The sequence below is a fragment of the Emiliania huxleyi genome (assembly GCF_000372725.1).
Source record: "Emiliania huxleyi CCMP1516 unplaced genomic scaffold EMIHUscaffold_67, whole genome shotgun sequence".
In the NCBI taxonomy this organism is placed as follows: Eukaryota; Haptophyta; order Isochrysidales; family Noelaerhabdaceae; genus Emiliania; species Emiliania huxleyi.
Genome location: NW_005196981.1, coordinates 213,244 through 235,111, shown reverse-complemented (window position 1 = coordinate 235,111; position 21,868 = coordinate 213,244). Strand labels below are relative to the sequence as shown.

Sequence of the window (21,868 nt, the reverse complement as noted above, 5' to 3'; positions counted from 1 at the left end):
AAGTTCATCGAATCGGCTGTACACACGATTGACAAGCATCTCGGGTCGGCAATGCATGCTGGCTTTACGGCTAATTGCGGCATTTCGTCGCCTAGGACCTTGCCGGGGCACGATTCGCCGCGATGTACCTCCCAGTCGCGGTCTGGCGGCGGGAACGGTGTTGGCGGCGGCGGTGGCGGCGGCGGCTGCGGCGACGGAGGTTGCCGTGGTGTATGAGGCGGCTCCGACGGCGGCGGCGGCTCCGACGGCGGAGCCGGAGGGTGTGGACTCCATAAACTGTTAAACAGAGGCGTAGTCAAACCAGCCTTTCGAAGCGATTCTCCGAGCGCATGAGAGAAGCTCTGAATTCGCTTCTTTTGCTTAGGACTGTACCGGTCTTCAGGGTGGTTTATGTAGTCGACGAGCGTCCGTTTATAATCCCAATGTGTGGCATTGTACGTGGTGTGGTCGGTAGGCCGGCTCTCGAGGCTGGAGGAGCTCAGGCACAGGCATGCCCATGAAAGACTGAGGCTGATGGCGGTGGTGCGCAGCCGGACGGCGCGATCTACCGCCAGCGCTTCTCTCAGGCGGGACTGCAGCTCGTCGAGCTGAGTGCCTAAGCGCTCGTCTGCGTGGATCCGCCGCTGCCTCCACACGCAGGCCTGGGACAGGCAGATGGCAATGAGCGACGCGCCCAGCGGGGCCGCAGCGAGTGCCAGCGTGAACCGACCCATGAGGGAATCATTGCCTGAGGCGAGAGGGTTCGTGAACCACGACCATCTCATGCCGACCCCGCGGCTTGTCGGTCTTGCGGTGGGACTAACTCGCTCTCGCTCGCCGTCGTCGAACTTAGCAGGACTTTTCCCTCTCCCGACACAGCCGCCGGCGCCGCGCGCTTGCCTTCCCGTTCGAGGGTAAGTGGATCTGGATTCGGCTAAAGATGGCTGAGGGGAGGCTGTACCACAGTGGATATCAACCTATGTACAGCTGTAGTGAACGCTGAACCTCATCAGAACCTCACTCAGCATCGATCGATCGCACGTTGTCCTTTTTTGCGTTGGGCTTCCAGCTTTCAGCGCTCGTGCAGCGAGGCTGCAGCGCTACGAGTAGACCCGCTAGACCTGCTGCCACCTACAGTCGTACCATGGTTGGTGCCTGCCCTAGCCTGCCGTCTCGCTGCCTCCTTCATCGAGAGGGCGTGGCTGAAGTTGCTCCAGGTCGATCCCGCGCGCGCCTACTGCAGGTCGATGTTGGGCTGCATGTGTTCGTCGCCCATCGCCTCCATTCGGTTCTCGGGGGCCACGATCTTGACGAGCAGGAAGCTGGTGCACCGCGGCTGCTGCAGTCGGTACTCAAAGGCGCCTTGCTCGCGCCATCCGGGCGTCGCCGCCTTCCTGGCGGCCGCCGCGGCGAGCGTGGAAGTGAAGCGGAACCAGATAATCGGAAACGCCCCCCCCTCGGTGTCGTTGATATTCCGCTCAAACTCACAGATGACAGCCTCGTCGGTCGTGATCACGTCGCGGATCACGGGCAGACTCGAGCCAGCGGCGGCCGCCTCCTGCGCTGACTCGGGGAAGACGTCCAACGAGAGGCAGTCATTGAGAGCAAGCATCCGCTCCGAGTACAGCGCCGAAGGGCGGAGTCGCGCGCGGCAGCCGAGGACGAAGCCAACTTGCGCCGGGCAGGAGCAGTGCAGAGCGCGGCGCAAGCAGTGCCTGGTGACGACCGCGAGGGTGCTCCAGGGCCGGCGAAGGCTGCACAGGAGCGGGTCGTCGAGCGTCGTGCTGCTTGCGAGCGCGACCTCGGTGGGCGCCACCGCCATGCCTAGGGACTCGGGGCTGTCACGTGATGCGCCGCCGTCCAAGGGGTTGTCGGCTTGGGCCGCTTGCCACGTCGCACGGTCGACCACGAGCACGGAGCCCTGCTGGCGCGTAGCGATGAGGTCCTCGCGAAGGCCGTCATTCCAGTCTGGCGTGCTCTCGGCGTACTGCCGAAGCTGTCGCGAGGCGGCGGCGCGCTCCGCGCCGTCGAGGTCGAGGAGCAGCAGCTCGACGCCGTTGGGGTGGCCGAGGAGCTGCATGAAGCAATTGTCGACAGTGGCGGCATCCATCGAGGCGACCCCACCGAAGTCCTCACTCTGGGGCAGCAGCCCGGGGATGCTCGACATGCGCGCTAGCAGGAACGCACGCCGCGCCGCCGTCGCTGCACGAGCAACGGCGAGCTCCGCCGACACGCCGCAGGCGACGCGACCGATGAGTAGGACGTTGGCCGCCGCGCCCTGGTCGGGCGCGACGTCGGATGAGTAGCATCGTTCGTCCGGCTCAAAGGCGTTCCCCGCCCAGGACGGGTTCCCCTCTGGCAGGCGAAACATCTCAACCTCCTTCTCCTTGACGGCAGGGACGGAAGAGACGGCACCACCACCTGGCTCCGAACCCGAGTCGAGGCCGCCGTCCGTCAGGAAGCCGACGACTTGGAGATCGACGATCTCCGACTGGGAGAGGGCCTTATACCGCACCGGGCGGGTGGCGTCGAGCCTGTCGATGATGACGGCGTGGTGGGCGGGACGTCAAAGTCCTGCTGCAGCCTCGTCTACCACAGTGCGGAACTGGACGTGATGATGATCTCCATCGCATGGCAGCAGGCGGCTAGAGAGCCCAGCGCCGAGGCGGGTCAGGCGCAGAGGATAACGCGCAGGGCATCCTCGGGCAGCTCGATCAGCTCGGGCGGCACCGCCATTACAGGGCAAAAAACGAGAAATCCTCTGCGGCGTCTCTTATCACCCTACTGTGAAGACAAAGCAAGAGCTATGGCAGGGTTAGACGAGTGTGCTGCGTAGGAGGATTACATTGCGAGCCCGTGCTCCGTGGTCCGTTGTCCCGCGTTGTGTTCTTGTGTGACGACAACTTGTGCGGCAAGTCGACTCCGCGACTTAAGCCGTGCTCGTGCTCCCCCAAAGAAATTCTTTTGCCCGATCCCAGCCAGGTTCCCGGTCGCGCTCCCGTCTATCCCCGGGCGCTGGGCGCTCCACCGCGCCAGCGTTTCGCCGCGATGATGGACACGAACAACTCGTCGGTGACGGCCTCGCTAGTTGTCGCGCCGACGGTACTGCTATCCCTCTTCCTGCTGCAGTGGACGCGGTGGAGACGACGCCGGCTCGACCCCGACCGGCTGAGCGAGCGTCTCCGCGAGACGTACATGAAGCCGCACTCGGGCCTCGAGCTGCGGATTGGGCTCGACATCGGCGGCTCGCTGGCGAAGCTAACGTTTCTGGAGAAGGATGGAGTGAAGACGCCCTTTCTGGACTTTATCGTGCGCACCAGCACCCGCCCGCGCCCAGCAGCCCACGCGCCCGCTCGGCGCGCCCGACCCTCCGCTGCCGCGGCGCAGAAAAACTCAAACACGTACGGGAACTCTGGGGTGCGCGACGAGGCGCTCGCCGTCTCGATGCCGGAGCTGGGCGGGCGGATGCACTTTGTGCGCTTCGAGACGGGCCACGTTCGCAACGCCGTAGAGCTGATGAAGGCGCGCGGCACAGAGGGCGGCACAGTGCGCCCACAGCAGAGGAGAGGCGGGCCTTGGGAGAGAGCGCGACTGCCGGGGAGAGCGCAGCGAGGCTTCGCTGCGGTGCTCGCAGCCGCTGGCGGTGCCTCACTATCAGACACGCCTGCCTCCCGGAGGCTGTCGTGCGGCGCTCGAGAAGCCTGCGCCGCCTCTCTCGATCTCGCTCGCCGCCTCTCGCTTACCCGCGCTCGCTGTGCGGCGCAGGCAAACAACCTGGAGGCTGGCTTCACCACGATGTACGCGACGGGCGGCGGCGCGCACAAGTTCAAGGGCGTCATCGAGGAGAGCCTCGGCTGCGAGCTGACGGCGTGCTCGGAGCTGGGCACTGTCGTCCTCGGCGAGAGACACCTCCGAGACACCTGAGACCGTCCCATTCCTCTCGGGCACCGTCGTCCTCGCAGTGCGAGAGGGAGAGGGAGAGGGAGAGGGAGAGGGAGAGGGAGAGGGAGAGGGAGAGGGAGAGGGAGAGGGAGAGGGCCCGCGGGGCCTGGCTTGGTCAACACCCGCCTCACCTCGCCTCACCTCGCGCCTCTCCATGCTGGCTGCGCAGGCATCTGCTGCATGACCTCGATGGTGGCGGACGAGTGCTACACCTTTGAGCGGGTGCCCGACCCGGCGGCGGTCCGGGACCCTCTCGTCGAGGCGTGCGCGCGTCGCCCCGCCGCCATCCGCCGCCCCCGTCTCCCCGCCTGCCCGCTCACAGCGCGTCCGCCGTCCGCCGGCCAGGCTGCCGTCACCCGCCGCTCGGTCCCGCTGCGGACGCACGACAAGGAGCCTCGCACCTCTTCGGAGCGGGCCGCCGCCCGCGGCGTGGTGCGGGTGCAGCGCGACCTCTCGGGCATCAACTTCTTCCCCTTCCTCCTCTGCAACGTCGGCACCGGCTGCTCCATCCTAAAGGTGCCGCCACGCGCGAGCCGCCGGCCCCACCCACACTCCCGACCTCCACCTCTCCACGCCCGCCCCGCCCTCGCGCAGGTCACGTCCGAGTCGCAGTTCGAGCGCGTCTCCGGCACTGCGCTCGGCGGCGGCACCTTTCTCGGCCTCTGCCGCCGCCTCACGAAGGCGGCCTCCTTCAAGGAGGCGCCAGTCCGCGGTTGAGGCGGGCCGACGCGCTGCTGCCGTCGCACGCCCCCGACGCTGTCCCGCGCCTGGCCCGCAGGCGATGGACATGGCGGAGGACGGCGACGCGCGGAAGGTCGACATGCTCGTGCGCGACATCTACGGCGAGGGCGAGGACTCCCGCCCCTAGATGCCGAACCTCACATCCATGCACTCGAGCACGCTCGAGAGGCTCGTGGCTCTCGAATGCCCCCGAGGCGCAAGAGTGCGGCGCACGACGCTGCTCAGCCTCACGCGCGCGTGTGCTCCTGCTCCAGGACCGCGCCGGGCTGCAGCTGCCGGGCGACCTCACCGCCTCCTTCTTCGCGCGCGCCCTGTCGGCGGAGCCGAAGGCGAGCGACGCCGACCTCTGCAAGGCTCTCGTCGTGATGATCTCGCAGAACCTGGCGCAGATCGCGCACCTCAACGCGCAGGTGCACGGGCTGCGGCGCGTCTTCTTCACCGGCGCGCGCAGAGGGGGCAGGGAGGGAGGGGCAGAGGGACGGCGGACGAGTCGAGAGGCGCAGGGGTGGGGTCGGTGGAGCGGGCGGAGCGGGCGGTGGAGAGGGACGCGCCGCCTCACCTCCCCTCCTGCCGCTTCGCGACGCGCAGGCAACTTCCTGCGCGGCAACGATCTCGCCATGCGCACCATCGTCTACACGCTGCAGCGCATGCCGCGCGTCGTCGTGCACGGCGAGCTGGGCCGCAGAAAACGCGAGACCCGAGGCCCCTCCCTCCCCCCAGCCAGTTCCTCCCGCCCCCTGATTCGTGCCTGCGGCGTGCCTCCAGGCGACTTGCTGCTGCCCGTCGGCGCCGAGCCGACCGAGGCGGTCTTCTTCCGGCACGAGGGCTACTTTGGCGCCATCGGCGCCTACCTGGAGCAGTGTCGCAACTGCGCTAGCGCCTGCCCGAGGCCAACGTGAGTCGTGACGTCTGTACCAGGCTACCAGCCGCGCGCGGAGATGCGCATGTGAGAGGCGGCTCAAGTCGAAACTGTGTGCGAGCGGTGTTTGTGGGAGGACTCGAGGAGCAGGTCCGAGCAAGAGGCCCAAGAGCAAGAGACGCGTGGTATGCGACGCGAGCGCGCCGCGGCGGCGTCTCGTGTCTCGAGATTTTGTCTGAAGGGAGTGGTGTGTCTCTGGCTCGGTGTGCCGCACACAAAAGCATTTTCCTATTCTGCGAAAAGTTTACGTATATCGCATCCGCCGGCGGGAGACCCCCGGCGCCCGGGACACGCACGGCAGCGCGAGGGTTGCCCCCCCTTGCCCCACCACCTCGTGTGTGTGCGGAGAAGTTTACCTTGCCTTACTTACCTCCGCCGGGGCGTAGCACGCGCGCGCGTCCCACCCGAAAAACACACCGCATAAATAAATAAAAACGGACACCTCCCTACTGTGAAGAGATGGCAGATGGGTACGACGAAAAGGAACAGGTCCCCGCCCGTGCGCGATCTTTGTGCAGGGTTCTTTGTGGGGGTGTGCGGGTGTGGTCGGCGACACTAGCCGGGGTCGTCCTCCCGATGGGGGACTAGCACTAGCCGTCTTCCACATGGTCCCTCGGGTCCCTGCTGCTCCTAATCTCTGTATCCGCGGGGTCGAGACATCCTCCTGCTGATCTCCGCAGGTCAGAGGACAGACAAACGAATAAATTTGAACCACCTGCGATATCAGACGACTACACGCACCGCGCACGCACGCACGCACGCACATACACATGCACACACGGAGGGATAGAATGCTCCATGCACTAGAGACCACTACGCACAGATTGTATCGGAATGCAACGAGCAGCGACACGATGCGCACATGCACGTACACGGCACCACGGTCACTTCAGAACCTCCATCGAGACGTGGGTAAGCCCGGGCCCGCCAACCCGCGAGAGCCGTCACCGCAAGGCGGCCACGCCCATCACGTGGCCCTTCAGTATGCCTTCTCCTTCGAGCCGTGGCCCGACTTGCGCGCAACGCTGTCGCGCCAGGAGTCGCGCCACGCCTCGGCCTCGTTCACCTCCTCCCCCGCGGAACCGAGGTACGGCCGTAGCCGCGCACTCAGTGCCGACTTGTAGTATGGCTGCGCGCAGCAGAAGTAGAGGAGCGACGCGACGTTGAGAAAGGGCATGTAGACGAAGCCCGTGGTGATGTAGCCCGAGAGGATGATGCACAGCGTGTAGTTGACCGGCTCGGTGAAGAGGTCGCCGCGCGCACCGTCGACCGAGGAGAAGGGGAGGACGTAGAAACCGAGCAGCCGCACGGCGGTGCCGACTTGCAGCAGGATCCACAAGTAGTGCACGAACCCGGGGTGAATAAACACGGTGCGGTACGCCTCGGCCATGCGGAGGAGGCCAAAGATGGCGTGAAAGTCGACTGTGCGAGCCGCTTCTTGCCGCGCTTGGTGGGTGGGTTTATCAGGGAAAAGGTTGCGTGCGTGCAAAAGTGGTACGTCTACGTGGCGCTCGGCGGCGTCTTCTCGTGGATCGTCCTCCTCAACGCGCGGCTGCACCCCGCCCTCGCCCTCGCCTTTGTCGTCCCCTTCATGCCCGCCGATGGCCACCACGCCGCGCTGCACGCCTTTGAGCACGCCATCAAGGCGCCCGTCGACCTCGGCATGTTCTTCTTCACGCTCGCCAACGCGGGCATCGACCTCAAGGGCGGCGTCGGCGGCCTGACCTTCTCGGTGCTGCTCGCGCTCGCGCTCGGCAAGGTGATCGGCATCGCGGGCTTTGCCTACCTCGCGCACCGCTTCGGCGTCGCGCGGCTGCCCGGCTCGATGCGCGTGACGGACCTGCTGATGGTTGGCATCATCGCGGCCGTCGGCCTCACGGTGGCGCTCTTCATCTCGGGCGAGGCCTTCACCGACGAGGCGCTCGCGGGCGAGGCCAAGATGGGCTCGCTCCTCTCAATCTGCATGGGCGCCATCGCGCTCGCGCTGGGCCAACTGCCCCACTTCAAGACGTTGGCTGCCTGCCCGCCGCCAAAGAAGGGCGTCGCCTTCTCCGACATTGACATGCTGGTCGAGGACCAGGACCAGGACGACCTGCTCCTCGCGGTCACCTCTTCGCTGCAGCGCTCCATGCTGCTCCGCAAGGCCTTCCTCGCGGGTGACCGCTACTTTAGCGACCACCCGAAGCTGCGCAAGGCGTCGTCACTCGAGCCGGTGCACGAGGCGTCTGACGCGGAGCAGCGCCTCTGAGGCCTCCGAGTCCTCTAGGGACGGCGATCGCGCGCCGGCGGACCTCTCCTGTACCTTGTCTGTTTCACGGTCGCAAGCAACGTCGGGGGACAACGCTCAATGGCATCCCCACCTGACACATTCCGGGTTTGTATATTGACCGCCGCAGGCGGGTCGCCACCCGCCTGCTTGCTGTCATGTCGTCCGTCGGGGGGGGAGCCGGGTCCGCTTATACGGTATATTGTATTTGTCTCAGGTTCTTTCATGTTATAGACTTGCAAGAGAAAGCGAGCTAAGCAGTACAGCTACGGCAACATACCCGCAACAGGCAACACAGTGGTAGGCAAATAACCCCAGTTGCAAGTTTTACGCGTGGATGTGACATGTGCCCTTGCAATGTAGCCTAACGCCACTTCGCACTACTCCCTTGGCGGGCGCGGGCGTGTCGCCGGAGCCGACGCGGTAGATGTCCGCGTGCGGCGCGGGCCAGAGGAGCTGCCGGCAGACCACAGGAACGCTCGCCGCCATACTGCGCCGCCGAGCACGGACGCCAGAAACGATCGAAAGCCGATGTGGATATCCATCGTTCAAGTCTGCGCTGTCCGAAAGCACTTCTCCGATGCTGCTCATCTTCACCAGCTCCCCTAACTGGCCGACTCGCTGCCCTTGGCGGGCGCGGGCGTGTCGCCGGAGGCGACGCGGTAGATGTCCGCGTGCGGCGCGGGCCGGATTTTGGTGTGGCGCGCGACGAGCACCGCGAGCCGCCCCGAGCCGAGCGCGTGCTCGTAGCCCCATGGCGTGAGGTGCTCGGCGTCGAACTTGTCGGTGTGGAACTGGTCGCCGAGGCCGGACGAGATCGCGTCGTTGCGGATCGCGTTGTAGAGCGTCTCGGGGATCGACCAGCCGTGGTTCGTTCCGGTGCCGCGGTACGCCTCGACCGTCACGCCGACGTACAGGGGGCCCTCACTCATGCGCCGTGAGTGAGCGCTGACTGACGGGGGGTGCCCGGGCCCCCTTGCCTGGGAGCGCTGCTCCTGTGATGCACACCAAAATAATTGTCACGCATCGGGTCGGGGCTTCTCTGTCACGTAAGTGAACATTGAGAAGAGAACCCCCGTAGAGTAGAAAGATTGTAGAACGAATCAGGCTTCATTTGAGAAGAGAACCCCCGTAGAGTAGAAAGATTGTAGAACGAATCAGGCTTCCGGTGACGTTCCAATTATACCGTTCAGAAGCATCGATTTCCTCTAGGGGAGCCCCCCCTACGTCCAAGCATCGTCTTTTCTGCTCTGGTCTGACGGAGGTTGTGGTGGGGCGGGGGCGGTACGTATCAGGGGGCGGTATGCACCGGGGGCGGTACGTACCGCCTCATACCCGGTACATAGCGCCCCCCGGTATTACGTACCGCCCGACAATAACTGGTCATGCACCTCGCCACCTGGCTGGTACGCGTACCGCGCCCGGTGCCCGCCCCTTCTGTGGGCAGTTTCCCCTTATGCCTTATGCCCCCCCCCCCCCCCCCCGGTACATACTGGGTAGGGTGATACGTACCTACGATGACCCCGGTACATACCTACCCCCGGTACGTACCGGGGTTAGCAGGTACGTACCGTGCGGGGTACGTACCGCCCCGCCCCCCGCGGACCCGGAACTGTGAACTGACAAACAACGGACAACTGTGGTCCCTCTTAAATACTTCCCGATTAATACTACGGTACTTAACAATATCTTCTCAAAATTATGGCACCACCCATCCCGATCCGAATTGTAACACTTTCTACGAGATACGGACATAGCGTGCTGTACCGCCGTACGTCTCTCTCTCTCTCTCCGCCGTACAGTGAGCGATCAGCCTTGCGTGTGCTTTTTCGCTCCGTCCTCTGCCCGCTGGCTCTGCCGGCGCCGCGTGCGCATCAACGCGCTCGGCCCGCTAAGACACGTGACGGGCGTACAAAGGCAAGACGAAGCCGCGCGGGTGTCCTACTCGGGAGCTACTGGGTGTGCGCCACGAGCAGCGAGCGCGTTGAGAGCTTTGTCGCCGATGGCGCGGAACAACAAACAGGGGCTGCAGCAGCACTGGCACCAGGCGAAGCAGCAACGAGTACCTCGGCTGTACGAGCCCGATGCCTCCACCAAGCTGCGCGCCTCGCGCCGAGCAGCTCGACTGCCGTGGTGGAAGAGTAGATACTCGTCCCTCGCGCCGTATCGCTCGAACGCCATCTTGATGAGCAAGCCGCCAGAGATCACTTCGAAGTGTGTGCCCGTGCCCTCGCCGAGCTCGCCGATGAGCGTCACTTTCTGAGCATTGCCATTGGGGCGCCTGACTGCGTAATATGGCACGCCCGTGGGAGGAAAGCCGTAGGACAACATCAGGGGAAGCCAATCGCCGGGCTTGCTCAGAACGCACACATCAGTCGTCCACAGGAAGTTAAGCCAGGTGAAGAGATCGACAGTCCACCCGGGAATGCCCCCGCCCCCCCTGCTGCCTCCTTGGAAGCGAAAGGGCATTGCAGCGCGGCGGATTTGCAGCATCTCGAGCACATCCGTGGTCGCGTCGGAGGAGGCGTCGTCCATCGGCGGCAGACAGCTGTCGCAGCAAGTCGGGCAGCCGCCGATGATGTGAGAGTGGCAGTGAGTAACGAGGCCTGCACAGTTGTCGTTGCGGTGCCTTGGCCAGCAGTCACGGCCCATGAGCTGTGGCCGAGGGGCGCCCTGTTTGGCCTACAGGTGCGTGGTGGGGGATGTCGAGGGCGCGGGGGGAAGCTAGGCAGGGGGATGGGGATCCTCGTCCTGCGGCGGCGGCTTGTTGGCTTGGCGCTGCTTCGCCACGTAGTCCATGGATGGCTTGGGCTGCTTGGGCTGGGAAGGGAGCCTATAAGGGGGGAGATCCCCGTTGACAACACGCTGGAAGATAGGATGGGAGGCTGCGATGCAACGGGACATTGTGCGACGAGGAAAGCTCAGTTGTTTTGGATCTGTGAGCGGGAAGGCGACGGCGGGCGAGCGTCAGCACCGTGAAATATGGACGAGCATTGCGCGCGCTCGCATCGGGCGTCGCGGGCAAAGGCGTGGAGGCGACCGCCATCCGATTGTGCCAGTTTGCGTCGTGTGCGTCTACTTGCTAGGGCGGCGGGGCGGCGCTTTCGCAGCACGGCGTGCAGCCGGGCGCGGGCTTGCTCCTCCGTGCAGTGCTGGTATTTCTTGGGGCACGGGCGCACATTGCAGCAATAAGGGCACCTTGTGTCTGTATGGGCAGCTCGACCGAGGCCGCCGATTGTGCGGCCGCCGTTCACAGACAGGTTATGATAAGAAACAAGACGCCGTGTGAGAGGCTGTCCTAAGGAAGGTCCTACATCTCTTCACACAGCCCCGGAGTGCCTCGCACGTTCGCACCCTCTCTCTCCTCCCCCCTCGCTATCGCTCCCTCCTCCCCCGCCTCTGCCCCGGTCCGAGATCTGAGAGAGAGATTAGAGAGAGAGATTTTTAGCAATACCAAATAACTCTAACACTCACACGTCATTTGGGATTTTTGAAAACCAACAAGAAATCACGACGCTCACAGTGATTTGGGAAGAGGTGCGGAGCGGCTGCGCGTGGACGCGACGGCGAGGCTGGCCGGGCACGCTGTCGTCGAGATAGATAGGCACGCACGTCGAGATCCTAGGCGAGCAGGGGTGGTGGTCGGCCACCATCACGTGGCGGGAGGAGGCTTTCGGGCGGCCGGCTCGTGTGGATACGGTCGAGTACGACGGCTACCCGGACGCCGAGCCTCTCCTCTCCTTAGAGGAAGAGACGTGGAGGCAGGTGACGCTCGGCGCCGGCAGCGCGGCCCCTAATACCAGCGGCGAGGCGAGCGACGGCGAGAAGAGCGACGGCGAGACTGGGGACGCGCTGCCGTCCAGCGCGACCAACGTCGGCGGCGCGGTCGATACCGGCGGCGAGGGGAGCGGCGTCGAGAGGGGCGGCGGCAGCAGCCGGGATGGCCAGCGGCGCCACGTATGTCGCACGCGGCGGCGGTAGCTGGGTACGGGTGGGTGCGTAGACCCTATTTTGGACAAGAATACGGAAAGAATACGCAAAAAGAATATAGACAGTACTCGGCGAGAAAAGCGTATAAAGGCCAAGTAAAAAGGACATGCGACTTTTATTTTCATTCTAAGTAAAGAAAAACATTTTTTTCCCGCGTTCGCATATCAATCTATCCCCACGAAAAGCGCTACAAGACAGTCCAGTTTCATTCATGCACCTCCTTGCGCCGACTCCAGAGCCCACTCACATCATTAGCTTGAACCCTTCCCGCCCGCTGACCGCATCCTGAATCGCTTTCTTCCCCTCGTCGCCGATGCTAAGATTGAGGCGGAGGTCGAGGGTCGTCAGCACCCCGTTGACGCGAAGAGCGGAGGCCAGCGCAACGGCGCCCTCGTCGCCGATGTTGTTGTCGACGAGGTTGAGGGTGGTCAGCACCCCGTTGACGCGCAGAGCGGAGGCCAGCGCCTCGGCACCCTCGGCGCGGATGCTATTCCCGTAGAGCGAGAGGTTGGTCAGCACCTCGTTGACGCGAAGAGCGGATGCCAGCGCCTTGGCGCCCTCGTCGCGGATCTTGTTCGCGCCGAGCTTCAACTCGGTCAATACCTCGCTGCCCGACACGTACTCGGCGATCTCGGCGGCGCCAGTCGGGCCGATGCTGCAGTCAGCCACGCCTAGCCAGGTCAGCTTGTTGCGCTGCCGCTCGACGCGGACGATGCCGAGGGCCACCTCCTCGGTGAGACCGTTGAAGCCCACGTCCAAGGAGGTCAATACCCCGTTGCCTCGTAGCGCCTCGGCGATCGCAGTGGCGCCCTCGGCGCCGATCTTGTTCCAGCCGAGGTTGAGGTTGGTCAACACCCCGTTGCCGCGCAGCGCCTCGGCGATCGCAGTGGCGCCCTCGCCGCTGATCTTGTTGCCGCCAATGGTGAGGACGGTCAGCACCCCGTTGCCCTGCAGCGCCTCGGCGATCGCGGCCACACCCTCGTCGCGGATGCAGTTGCTCTGGAGGTTTAGGCTGGTCAAGACCGCGTTGCCCCGCAGCGCCCCAGCGATTGCAGCGGCGCCCTCGCCGTCGATCTTCTTGCCGGAGAGGTCGAGTGTTTTCAGCACCTCGTTGCGCCCGAGCTTGCCTCTGATCTTTGCAGCGCCTGGGCCGCCGATGCTGGCTGCCGCAGCCCGCCAGTTCTCGTTTGTCCTTTTCACAGCGTCTGCGACCGGTTTGGTGGCGAGATTCTTGAAGCGTCTGCTGCATCGTTTGAAGGCGACAGCGGAAGCGATGTCAGACTCGGCCAGCGGTTTCGCTATCATCTCAAGCAGCACCTCGTCATCGAGATCCCCGATGCGAGTCGGCATCAGAGGAGGCGTCTGCGGGCGGCCAAGGATGTAACGCGTTTCGATCGTTCCTTGCCACGTGCTGAGCTTGCTTTCGACTTATGAAACAACCCCGATACAAGAAAAAAACCGAAAGTGGCAAGAAGCCGCGAGAACAAGGGACCGGCAGGTGGCGGCGGCGTCGCAGAACGAGGCAGAGGAGAGCGACGCGACAGAGGAAGAAGTGACAAGGGAAAGAACGACGAGCGAGAGTGGGACGACCACGAGGTGGCATGAATGAAGGTTGCAGCGAGAAAGAATCGGCGAGAGACTGCGAAGAGAGATCGGAAGAGGCGGACGCCCAAGGGTGGGCGACGGCGAGGGGATCACACCCTAAAAGAGCTACATACACTGAAAATGGATAAGTAGGGATGCGTCCTGGAGGAAAGCCGAAAGGCCCTTGCAGGACTGTCTCGCATCGCACATCCATCGTGAGTGCCAGCCCCGAGCACTGACCGCCGACACGCGTTCCCAACGCGTGCCTCACCGCGAGTGTCTCCGTCAGGACAATGATCTTCTCAAAGCTGATGCTGATCGCCGTCGGCGCTGGCGTCGCGACGGCTCTTCCCGTGTCGCCTGAAGCGGTTGCAGTGTGCGGCGAGAAGCGCACCGCTCCTGAGGGCACGATACCACTTCCCGAGATCCCGGAGCTCGCCTGGGGGCTGCTTGAGGATTCCAACCCGGGCGCGCACCCAGAGGAGTACCAGAAAATCTGCACGGACAAGGACAAGTATCACCTCGTCAAGAATGCTGGTCGAGGCGGATTTTCCGACTTTGCGGTAGGCCAGTGCAACGACCCTAGCGGCTGCCCAGTCTATCGTGTCTTTGACAAGGCTCCAGACCACGGACGCCGGCTCGAAGCGTCTGCTTGCGGCCACTCTTGGTCGCCCCTCCAGGATCTTCAAGGCGTCAATGGGGCGGCCAAGACCCTCTCCAAGTACTTGAAGGATGTGGGTGTCTGCCCGTACCAGTATGCCGCTCACCCGTCCGATGACCCTCCCGAGCAAGCCTCCGGCGGCAACAAGGGCGGCTACTTGATGAAGTGCACGTTGCGCGCTTCGCACGACTTCGCGTTTGGCCAGACGCAATCGGCCGACTGCTTGAAGGAGGACGGCACGCCGTACACTTTGGAGGCTACGGCAGCGCTGCAGATCAGTCCTGTTGACTTTTCGGTCCTGTCCGACTGCAGCTGGTGTGAGATGATGGACTTCGATCGCGAGGCAGCGGATGCTCCGAATGTTCTCAAGTGCGTCGACGACGCGTGGACACCCATTGATTGCAGCAGCAACTGAGCAAGACTGCCGCCTCCACTCCGCTGGATCCGCCGCCCTGGCCCCTCGTGCTTGGGAGAGGAAGACATCAATAGCGCGGCGTGGCTTTGCGCGTGGATGCAGGTCGCAGGTGTTCATTACAGTTCCGTGTTCGAGTACGTGTCTACTGTCTAGCTTTTGTGTTTTCTTTACCCATTACCGTGTTGGAACGTAAAATTCATCGTCTACCCCATGTATCGGAGTTATGGCACACTTAAGAGCTGTGAACGTGAAAAGAGTGGTACCAGCACTGTGGGTCGTTGCGGCACGCATGGGGGGCCTCCCGGACGTATGATCCCTAGCCCAATACGTCCCACGGAGCACATTTCGATTTTTGACAGAATTAAATGCACTGCCCCCGCACGGTACTAATAGTCGTGCCCTTCACGGCACCACACCGCCGCTTGACCGCCCGGGATTAGCCTAGCAGCGAGTGGGCATCGCCTGCCGGTCGGCTGGGCACGAACCAAGCACTTGGGCGGCCGTCAACCGAGTCCGAGCGGCGCCTGAGGCGGGTGCCACGGCGTCTGCACGAAGGCGTGGCGGGGTGAGGAGCCAGGAGTGGTGAACACCTCCCCGTCGGGCGCGCGGCGCGCCGGATGGTCCGCCGAGGCCGCCGCCGCCCCGGCGGCGGCGATGGGGGCTGCGGGGCCGACCCCCGGCCGGCGTTTGTCGGCTCCACCTACAGAAGAGCAGTCTCTGTGGGTCGACGATACTAACTCGGTAGTAACGCGGAGCGGTGCTGTGCGGCGCCGAGTTGTGCGCGAGGCGACCCCCTGAGAGAGAGAGATTTTTAGCAATACCAAACAACTCTAACACTCACACGTCATTTGGGGCCTGGAGCCCTGTTCACGCGCGCGCGAGACGTGCAGACAGGGTTGCCAGGTGAGAGCGAATGGCGCGGTTCACGCCTCGCACAACAGAGAGAGAGATGCGCTCTGCATGGTGGGACATAAAAGAAAGCGAGTACTTGGGCGAGTAGGCCGTGCGGTTGCCCCCTGAGTGAGGCTACCTGAGCTGGCAATGGATGCCACCAGGACGCACGGCTAGCAGGAGCCAGTCAGGCATGCCCTGCTGTGGAGCAGAGCCGGCTGGCGCAACGGCGATACTAACTCAGCGCCGCCGCGAGAGGCGAATCTGGGCGACTTTGGAGGCGCAGTTCTCGAGCTTGCCGTCGACGATTGATGTCGGGTAAATTGTCACTGCCGTCGGGGAAGGTCTTCTCTCAGCAGGCCGAGCGCCGTGGCCTGGCTCGGCTCGCCGCGAACGCCACGAATTTATCAGTGCCAAAACTCACGAGACCTCGATACTAACAAAGACTGGGACGACTCTGCCTCGGCAGCCTCGGCAGCGCACTCAGCGCACCCTCAAGAGTACGATACAAGCGGCGAGTGGGTCCGACAGCTTGCCCCACCATCTCGAGTGACCGACTTTCCGAAAGGCAGCATGCCTTGGCCGATCACGGCGAACGCCTCCACAGCCCTGCCATCCCTCCTCTCGAGTGTGCCGCAGCTCGAGCCCGCATTGCGCCTGCTCCGGCGCGAGGACCACGGCGCAAGCGGCACATTCATCAGCAACGGGCAGAGCACGACGGCTGAGCACGTCAGCGTCTGCACCATGTCTCGCACAGAGCGCTGCGACCTGTCGGGCATGGCTCCCGACTCACCCTGGCTGGTTCGTCCGGGTGGCAAGACGCGGTGCATCTTCACGACCACCACGCCCTACCAGTTTGAGGTGATTCGCGGCGACCGCGACAAGCTCCTCCTATTCTTCCAAGGCGGCGGCGCCTGCTGGGACGAGCCCTCGACCAGCTTTCCCGCGTGCAGCACCGGCGCCTTCCCGCAGGGGACACGGGGCGGCGTCTTTGACCGCGCCAACCCCGACAACCCTTTCCGCGCGTACACGATTGCGCACGTCCTGTACTGCGACGGCAGCGTCTTTGGCGGCAACGTGACGCGCCAGTACCGCGACCCGTCGGGCTCTCCTGTGCGGCAGGCGGGCTACGAGAATGCGAGGAGCGTGCTCGACTGGGTGTACGGGCAGCAGGCGGCGGCGGGTACGCTCGCCTCGCCGCTCGCGTCGCTCGTCGTGTCGGGCTGCTCCGCCGGCTCGATTGGAGCGCAGATCTGGGCCGACCACGCGCTCAACCGGCTGCCGCACGTCGCTGCGGCGGTCGTCCCCGACTCGTACGCGGGCGTGCCCTCTCCTCGAGCGGGGGGGGGGGCACGGGAGTCGTCGCCTTTTGACGCGCCTCGCCGTGAACAGGCGTCTTCCCATCGAGCGGCGAGGGCACGCTCATCGCGGAGCTCGGCTTTTGCTCGTCGCCGCTGCTCGCGCCGCTGCCGGCGCACCTTCGCGAGGCCTGCCTCGCGCGAACCCTCTCGCTGCACGCGGTGACCGCCGCCGTGACGGCGCGCTACGGCGCGGTCGCCTTTGCGCACGTTCAGTCCAAGACGGACGACGTGCAGCAGGCCTTCAACGTCGCGCTCTCCGCCGCGCGCAGCATCGAGCCGTCGGGCTGCTTCGACGCCGAGACGTGCTTCACGGGGCCGGACCGGCTCTACGCGGCGACCAACGACTACTTCGAGCTCTACAACGCGGCGCCGAACCACGTCCACTTTTTCGTGCAGTCGTCGGAGCACTGCTACCTGCCAAACGACCTGGTCTACACTGCCGACCCGTCCGGGGCCTCGGGCGGCGGAGGAGGGGGCGGGGGCGGAGGGCCGAGGCTCGTGGAGTGGCTTGGCAGGCTGCCGCTGCGGCCGGGCTCGAATGCGAGCATCGAGACGCGCTGCGAGGGCGCCGAGCGCGCGAGGGTGCGGTGGTGGGTGCCGGGGGCGCGCTACTGCGACGCGAGGCTGGCAAGCAAGACGTTTGTGGCGCCCGGGACGGTGGTGGCTGGTGGAGGGCGGAGGGACGGCTCGGGGGCGAGCGGTAGGCGGAGGGACGGCGGAGAGGGGGTGGGAGATGCGGCGACACGGTCTGACCGTTGACCAGGGGCGTGTACGTCTATTACTTTGTACGGCCCGCTTCGGGTTCGGCCCCAGTGAGCAGAGTCTTTTCCGCGTTTCGCCCGAGAGACGGAATCCCCGCTTCTCGTTTCTGGCCGCGAGCGGAATCAAGTATCAACCCAACGAGTAATCCCCGAGCAAATCTCCTGAACGGGGCCTCGAGCGGGGCGCGGGGCCGCCATGATCGGCCATATGGGGGGACATGGCCATAGGCGCCATGCGCCATGTGGCGCGCCATATGCGCACCCTCCTCGAGCATGCTTGTTGCTTGATGGCAAGATGGCATGCACCGCTCGAGCGCGCAGTGAGTGCGAGTGCGCCCATGGTCGGCATGGAGGATGGAGTGCCCGCACCGCCGGCGCGTATAGAGAGGGAAGAGGCTAGACCGTAGGCAGAGCCGTACACACTCCCTACTTGAGCACTTGAGCACTGGATAGGGTCTCGATTCCGCGTGGTACGGGACCCCTCGATCGTCTCACCCTCCCTCACTGGAGTGTTCATTTGGGGGGGGGTCATAACAAACACGGTACAGGATCGAGGTGCACGCTGCCGAAGCAGTATCGTCCCCCCGCTCCCCTCGACCTCTCCCCGACGGCGATGGCGGTGTGACCGACCGAGCTACAAGAGGAACTTGTTCTGCAGGATCCGGGATAGTCAGACGCCGACTACCTCACTGCACACTGGGCCTGAGACCGCCCACGACGTTTCCCATCACCGTCTCGGGTTTGTGTGGGTTCGAACCACTCCGGAATGGGCAGGCCCATCGATTGAATCATTGTTTTCCCACCTCATCTGTTATTTTAAATTCCTGTTGTGCAAGAGGGGAGAGGGTTCGGACGGAGCGCGTGGCGGGAGAGAGAGGCGCGGGGGAGGGAGGGGGGGGCTCAGCCGTGCAAAAAGGATCAATTAATAATATTAATGTATTGCTCGGCCGTTCATGAAGTCCCTACTAATAAAGGGGAAGGCCGTGAGTTGACGGAAATCGAGGGACGCGACCCACTTCGCCACAGACGGTCCCGCGCCTCGCCGCTAAGACGCGCGGTGCGTGCCACTGTCTTTGTCCGGAGTGAAAAGTCCAACGCGCTCGTCGGTGACGGTGTCCCTCAACTGCGCCGCGCTCGGCGAACCTCGACAGCGCCTTCGGTGGCATGCATCTCTTTGCGCCTGAAGCCTGGAGTGTAGCTCCTCTGCTGCTCACACGCTCTGCACAGTTGACACAGCCTACCTACTGTGCGGCTGCCACAGCTGTGACAGCGGTGGGCTCGCCCTCACTGGCCCTCAGTCACTTGTGCTGCGGCTTGCTCGTTGATGTGTGAGCGACACTGCTCGGTGACTGCCGGCACACTGTGAGATCATGGGTGTGAGAGAGAGATTTGTTTGTTTGTGGGTGTGAGGTAAAACCCTGAGGGAGGGTGTAGAGGATGTAGAGTGTAGAGCGCTGTAGAGCTGTAGAGATGTAGAGCGCTCTGGAGCGCTGTAGAGCTGTAGAGCTCTACATCCGGCGCGTGACGATGTGCCTCCGTTGTAGAGCGATGTAGAGGCGCTCTACAACGTGAAATCTCTACAACAAACTCTACATCATAAGCGGCGAACGAGGCACGGTCGCTCTCCGACATGAGGCGCGTTGCAGTTGCCAGTGCTGCCCTGGCCTTCTGTCTGCCCGCCCAATGGGTAGGAGGTGCCTCTGCTGCTATGGCATGCCTCACGGCTGCGACTGGCCGGCGCCTCGGCGCGTCAGCTCGGCTCGGCGTAGCGATAGTGGCCAGCGCAACTCGCCTGGACTCAACGCTCAGCCAGGAGCTCCCGCACGCGCTGGCGCGAGTCATGGCGCATGCAACGCGCAGCAATGCTCGCCTCGCCTCGCGCAAATGCGACCGTCCTCGCAGCCGACAGTCCACCGCCTGCTAAAGAAGCACAGCGACGAATGCGGCACCGGCGACGCATGGCAGGCTGGTCATGACGCAGTTATAGGGTGTTGTGTGCCGTCGGAGTGACTCTCTGTGTGTCAGGGATAGTCAGGGCTGTCCATCAGAGCTCCAGTAAGCTCGGAGACACCCCATTAGCGCGGCTCGACCTCTTTGAGTCACTGCCTTCCCGGCGGTTTGGCTGTAGAGCCTCTACAACACACTCTACAACAAAATCGCGCTCTACATCGCTCTACAACGGAGGCGCATCGTCACGCGCCGGATGTAGAGCTCTACAGCTCTACAGCGCTCCACAGCGCTCTACATCTCTACAGCTCTACAGCGCTCTACACTCTACATCCTCTACACCCTCCCTCAGGTAAAACCACGCTCTACTCTGTTGATGACAAGACTTGTCTACTCGCTGGAGCCGAGCAGGAGGGCCCGGCGCACAACCAGGTGGTCAACTCAGGGTCCCCTCCCCCCGCTTTACTAAAGCCCGCGTATTACCGGACCGGTTGCGCAGCCCGCACGCTAGCGGAGGCAAAGAAAGGCATCGTGCGGTCGATGCGCGGAGCCGTCGCGGCCCGGTGCATGCATGCGGCATATCACGCGACCTGTTGCACGCACCTTGGAACCGCACGAGAGCACGACCGGCACCGCCCACAGCCAGTCCGAGGACAGCAGGCGCAAGCTCCCCGTCCAACGTCCAAGCTCCACAGATCCACCGCCCAACAACACACAAGAGATGACACATCGCGCACCCTCACCCACCGTCGGACAAGCACACGCAGTCTCATACAATAGGCACTCCGCCGCGAGCTTCTCTCGTCACAGGCCCCTCCGGCGTCGCTGTCGGCGGGCGCAACAAACGTCTCGCCAGAGACTGGGCAGGTTAGCTGCACGCCGCGCGAGATGGGTTGGGCCTGGCCCCACCGACCGCAGAGGCGTTTAGGTATGCGGGTTATTCTCCGGCTTTTCGACGCAGTCCTCGCGCCGATCGCGAGGGTCTGACCGCCTCTGAAGAGTACGTGCGGCTTGGAGGAGTAGATCTGCGCGCCGGCTTGATTGTTTGTTAGATAGGGAAGGGGAGAAGGAAGATCCGTGACACAGTTACATGTTGCATGTGCATGCACATGTGCATGTCCATGCACGTCGTTGCATGACATGCATGTGCATGCACATACACATGTGCATGTCGTTTTCTGTGTTGCTTTGCCGCTAGCCAACATAGCTGAACCAAAATGGAAAACGACAATATCGCTGAAAAAAAACGAAAACCGTTGACGACGAGGTTCGAACTCGCGCGGGCATAGCCCAAGGGATTAGCAGTCCCTCGCCTTAACCACTCGGCCACGTCAACTCGAACCGGCAGCCACTCGCTGCGGAGAAGGCATCGCCCCACTCTGCAGTATGAGCTCAGACAATGGCAGAAGCGACCTGCAAGAGCAACTCATATAGCTAAAAAGTTGAAGAGTTGAGATGTAAGTGTTTTGGTGTGGTATTTTAAGTGGTAAGTGGGGGGGGATAAGGGATGGTGTTGTATGAAAGATGGGGGGGGGAGGTTATAGGGGGAGGGGTTATAGGGGGGAGGTTATGGGGGGAGATAATTTTTAGTGATATGTAAAAGGGGTGAGTAATGCATGGTGGGATGGGGAGTGAGAACTGCCAGAGGTGCTCACCCAGGTTTCGGAAGTCCGCCTTGATGCGGTCAGTTCCCCCCAGGTTTGACCGCGCAGCTCGCAAGACTCGTCGAGCACTCGCAGCCTTTCTGCGCCTCTGACTCTGCAAGCCGTATGCGGGAAGAGCAGTTTATCCGCAATATGTCGACGAGTTCGAGAGAGCCACAGGCTTTCGCTCGGGAGGGATTGAGTGCATCGCGACGGACTTCAGGTTACCGTCGGGTCTCTATTTTAAGACGAGGTAAACAGCAATAGATCCGGGTGCAGTGCCGGATCAGTTCCTGGAGCCAGGGGGACCGATTCGCACTTGCCAAGGGACCAATTGCTGGAAGCCTGCGCAGCCTGCGCTCCGGCCGGCAGAGGGCTTGCGACCCGTGGCAGGGTGACAGCCCGCCGGTGGGCGAGCCAAACTCTGGCGGAGGCAGCCCGCTCAGCCCCAGGCGCCCCTCGAACCGGAGGGTGGTCTGCCGCCGCTGCGCGGTCGGCGCGCCGAGGCGCGAGGGCGGGAGACATATCGCAGCTTCGCGCCACAGGTAACCTGGGGACCGATTCTCGACCCCAAGTTTGGCAGCGCGCGGGCAGTGTGAAGGATCGATTGCTGTACAACGAGGGACCGATTCCGTGAGGGCCGGGTATCGATTAGGCCGCTTGAGGGCCGGATCTATTGCTGTTTACCTCATCTTAAAATAGAGACCCGACGGTACACCTGAGAGAGACCCCCCTCTCTCTTTTCTCCCAGTAAGCTAAAAGTACATA

General features: G+C 63.6%; 5 protein-coding genes across 5 annotated transcripts; 3 read left to right on the top strand and 2 right to left on the bottom strand.

Annotated features, from left to right (window-relative positions):
* Positions 1 to 1,213: 1,213 nt before the first annotated feature.
* EMIHUDRAFT_215900 (hypothetical protein) lies at positions 1,214 to 2,715 on the bottom strand (the record flags this gene model as incomplete). Its single annotated transcript, XM_005762596.1, has 2 exons — positions 1,214 to 2,482; positions 2,668 to 2,715. The coding sequence occupies 2 exons, from the start codon at positions 2,713 to 2,715 to the stop codon at positions 1,214 to 1,216; spliced, it is 1,317 nt and encodes a 438-aa protein (XP_005762653.1).
* A 312-nt stretch (positions 2,716 to 3,027) lies between these two features.
* NHA4 (Na+/H+ antiporter) lies at positions 3,028 to 7,829 on the top strand (the record flags this gene model as incomplete). Its single annotated transcript, XM_005762595.1, has 9 exons — positions 3,028 to 3,525; positions 3,745 to 3,867; positions 4,267 to 4,437; positions 4,516 to 4,626; positions 4,700 to 4,747; positions 4,917 to 5,172; positions 5,251 to 5,385; positions 5,428 to 5,557; positions 7,049 to 7,829. 9 exons carry the CDS (start codon positions 3,028 to 3,030, stop codon positions 7,827 to 7,829), a joined length of 2,253 nt encoding a protein of 750 aa, XP_005762652.1.
* A 4,251-nt stretch (positions 7,830 to 12,080) lies between these two features.
* On the bottom strand, positions 12,081 to 13,187 carry EMIHUDRAFT_105292 (hypothetical protein; the record flags this gene model as incomplete). The annotated part of the gene is made up of 1 exon (XM_005762594.1): positions 12,081 to 13,187. One exon carries the CDS (start codon positions 13,185 to 13,187, stop codon positions 12,081 to 12,083), a length of 1,107 nt encoding a protein of 368 aa, XP_005762651.1.
* Positions 13,188 to 13,620: 433 nt separating this feature from the next.
* On the top strand, positions 13,621 to 14,695 carry EMIHUDRAFT_437907 (hypothetical protein). Its single transcript, XM_005762593.1, has 2 exons — positions 13,621 to 13,636; positions 13,711 to 14,695. The coding sequence occupies exon 2, from the start codon at positions 13,715 to 13,717 to the stop codon at positions 14,495 to 14,497; it is 783 nt and encodes a 260-aa protein (XP_005762650.1). The 5' UTR covers positions 13,621 to 13,636; positions 13,711 to 13,714; the 3' UTR covers positions 14,498 to 14,695.
* A 1,266-nt stretch (positions 14,696 to 15,961) lies between these two features.
* Positions 15,962 to 17,508, top strand: EMIHUDRAFT_215890 (hypothetical protein; the record flags this gene model as incomplete). Its single annotated transcript, XM_005762592.1, has 2 exons — positions 15,962 to 16,711; positions 16,804 to 17,508. 2 exons carry the CDS (start codon positions 15,962 to 15,964, stop codon positions 17,506 to 17,508), a joined length of 1,455 nt encoding a protein of 484 aa, XP_005762649.1.
* Positions 17,509 to 21,868: the final 4,360 nt, after the last annotated feature.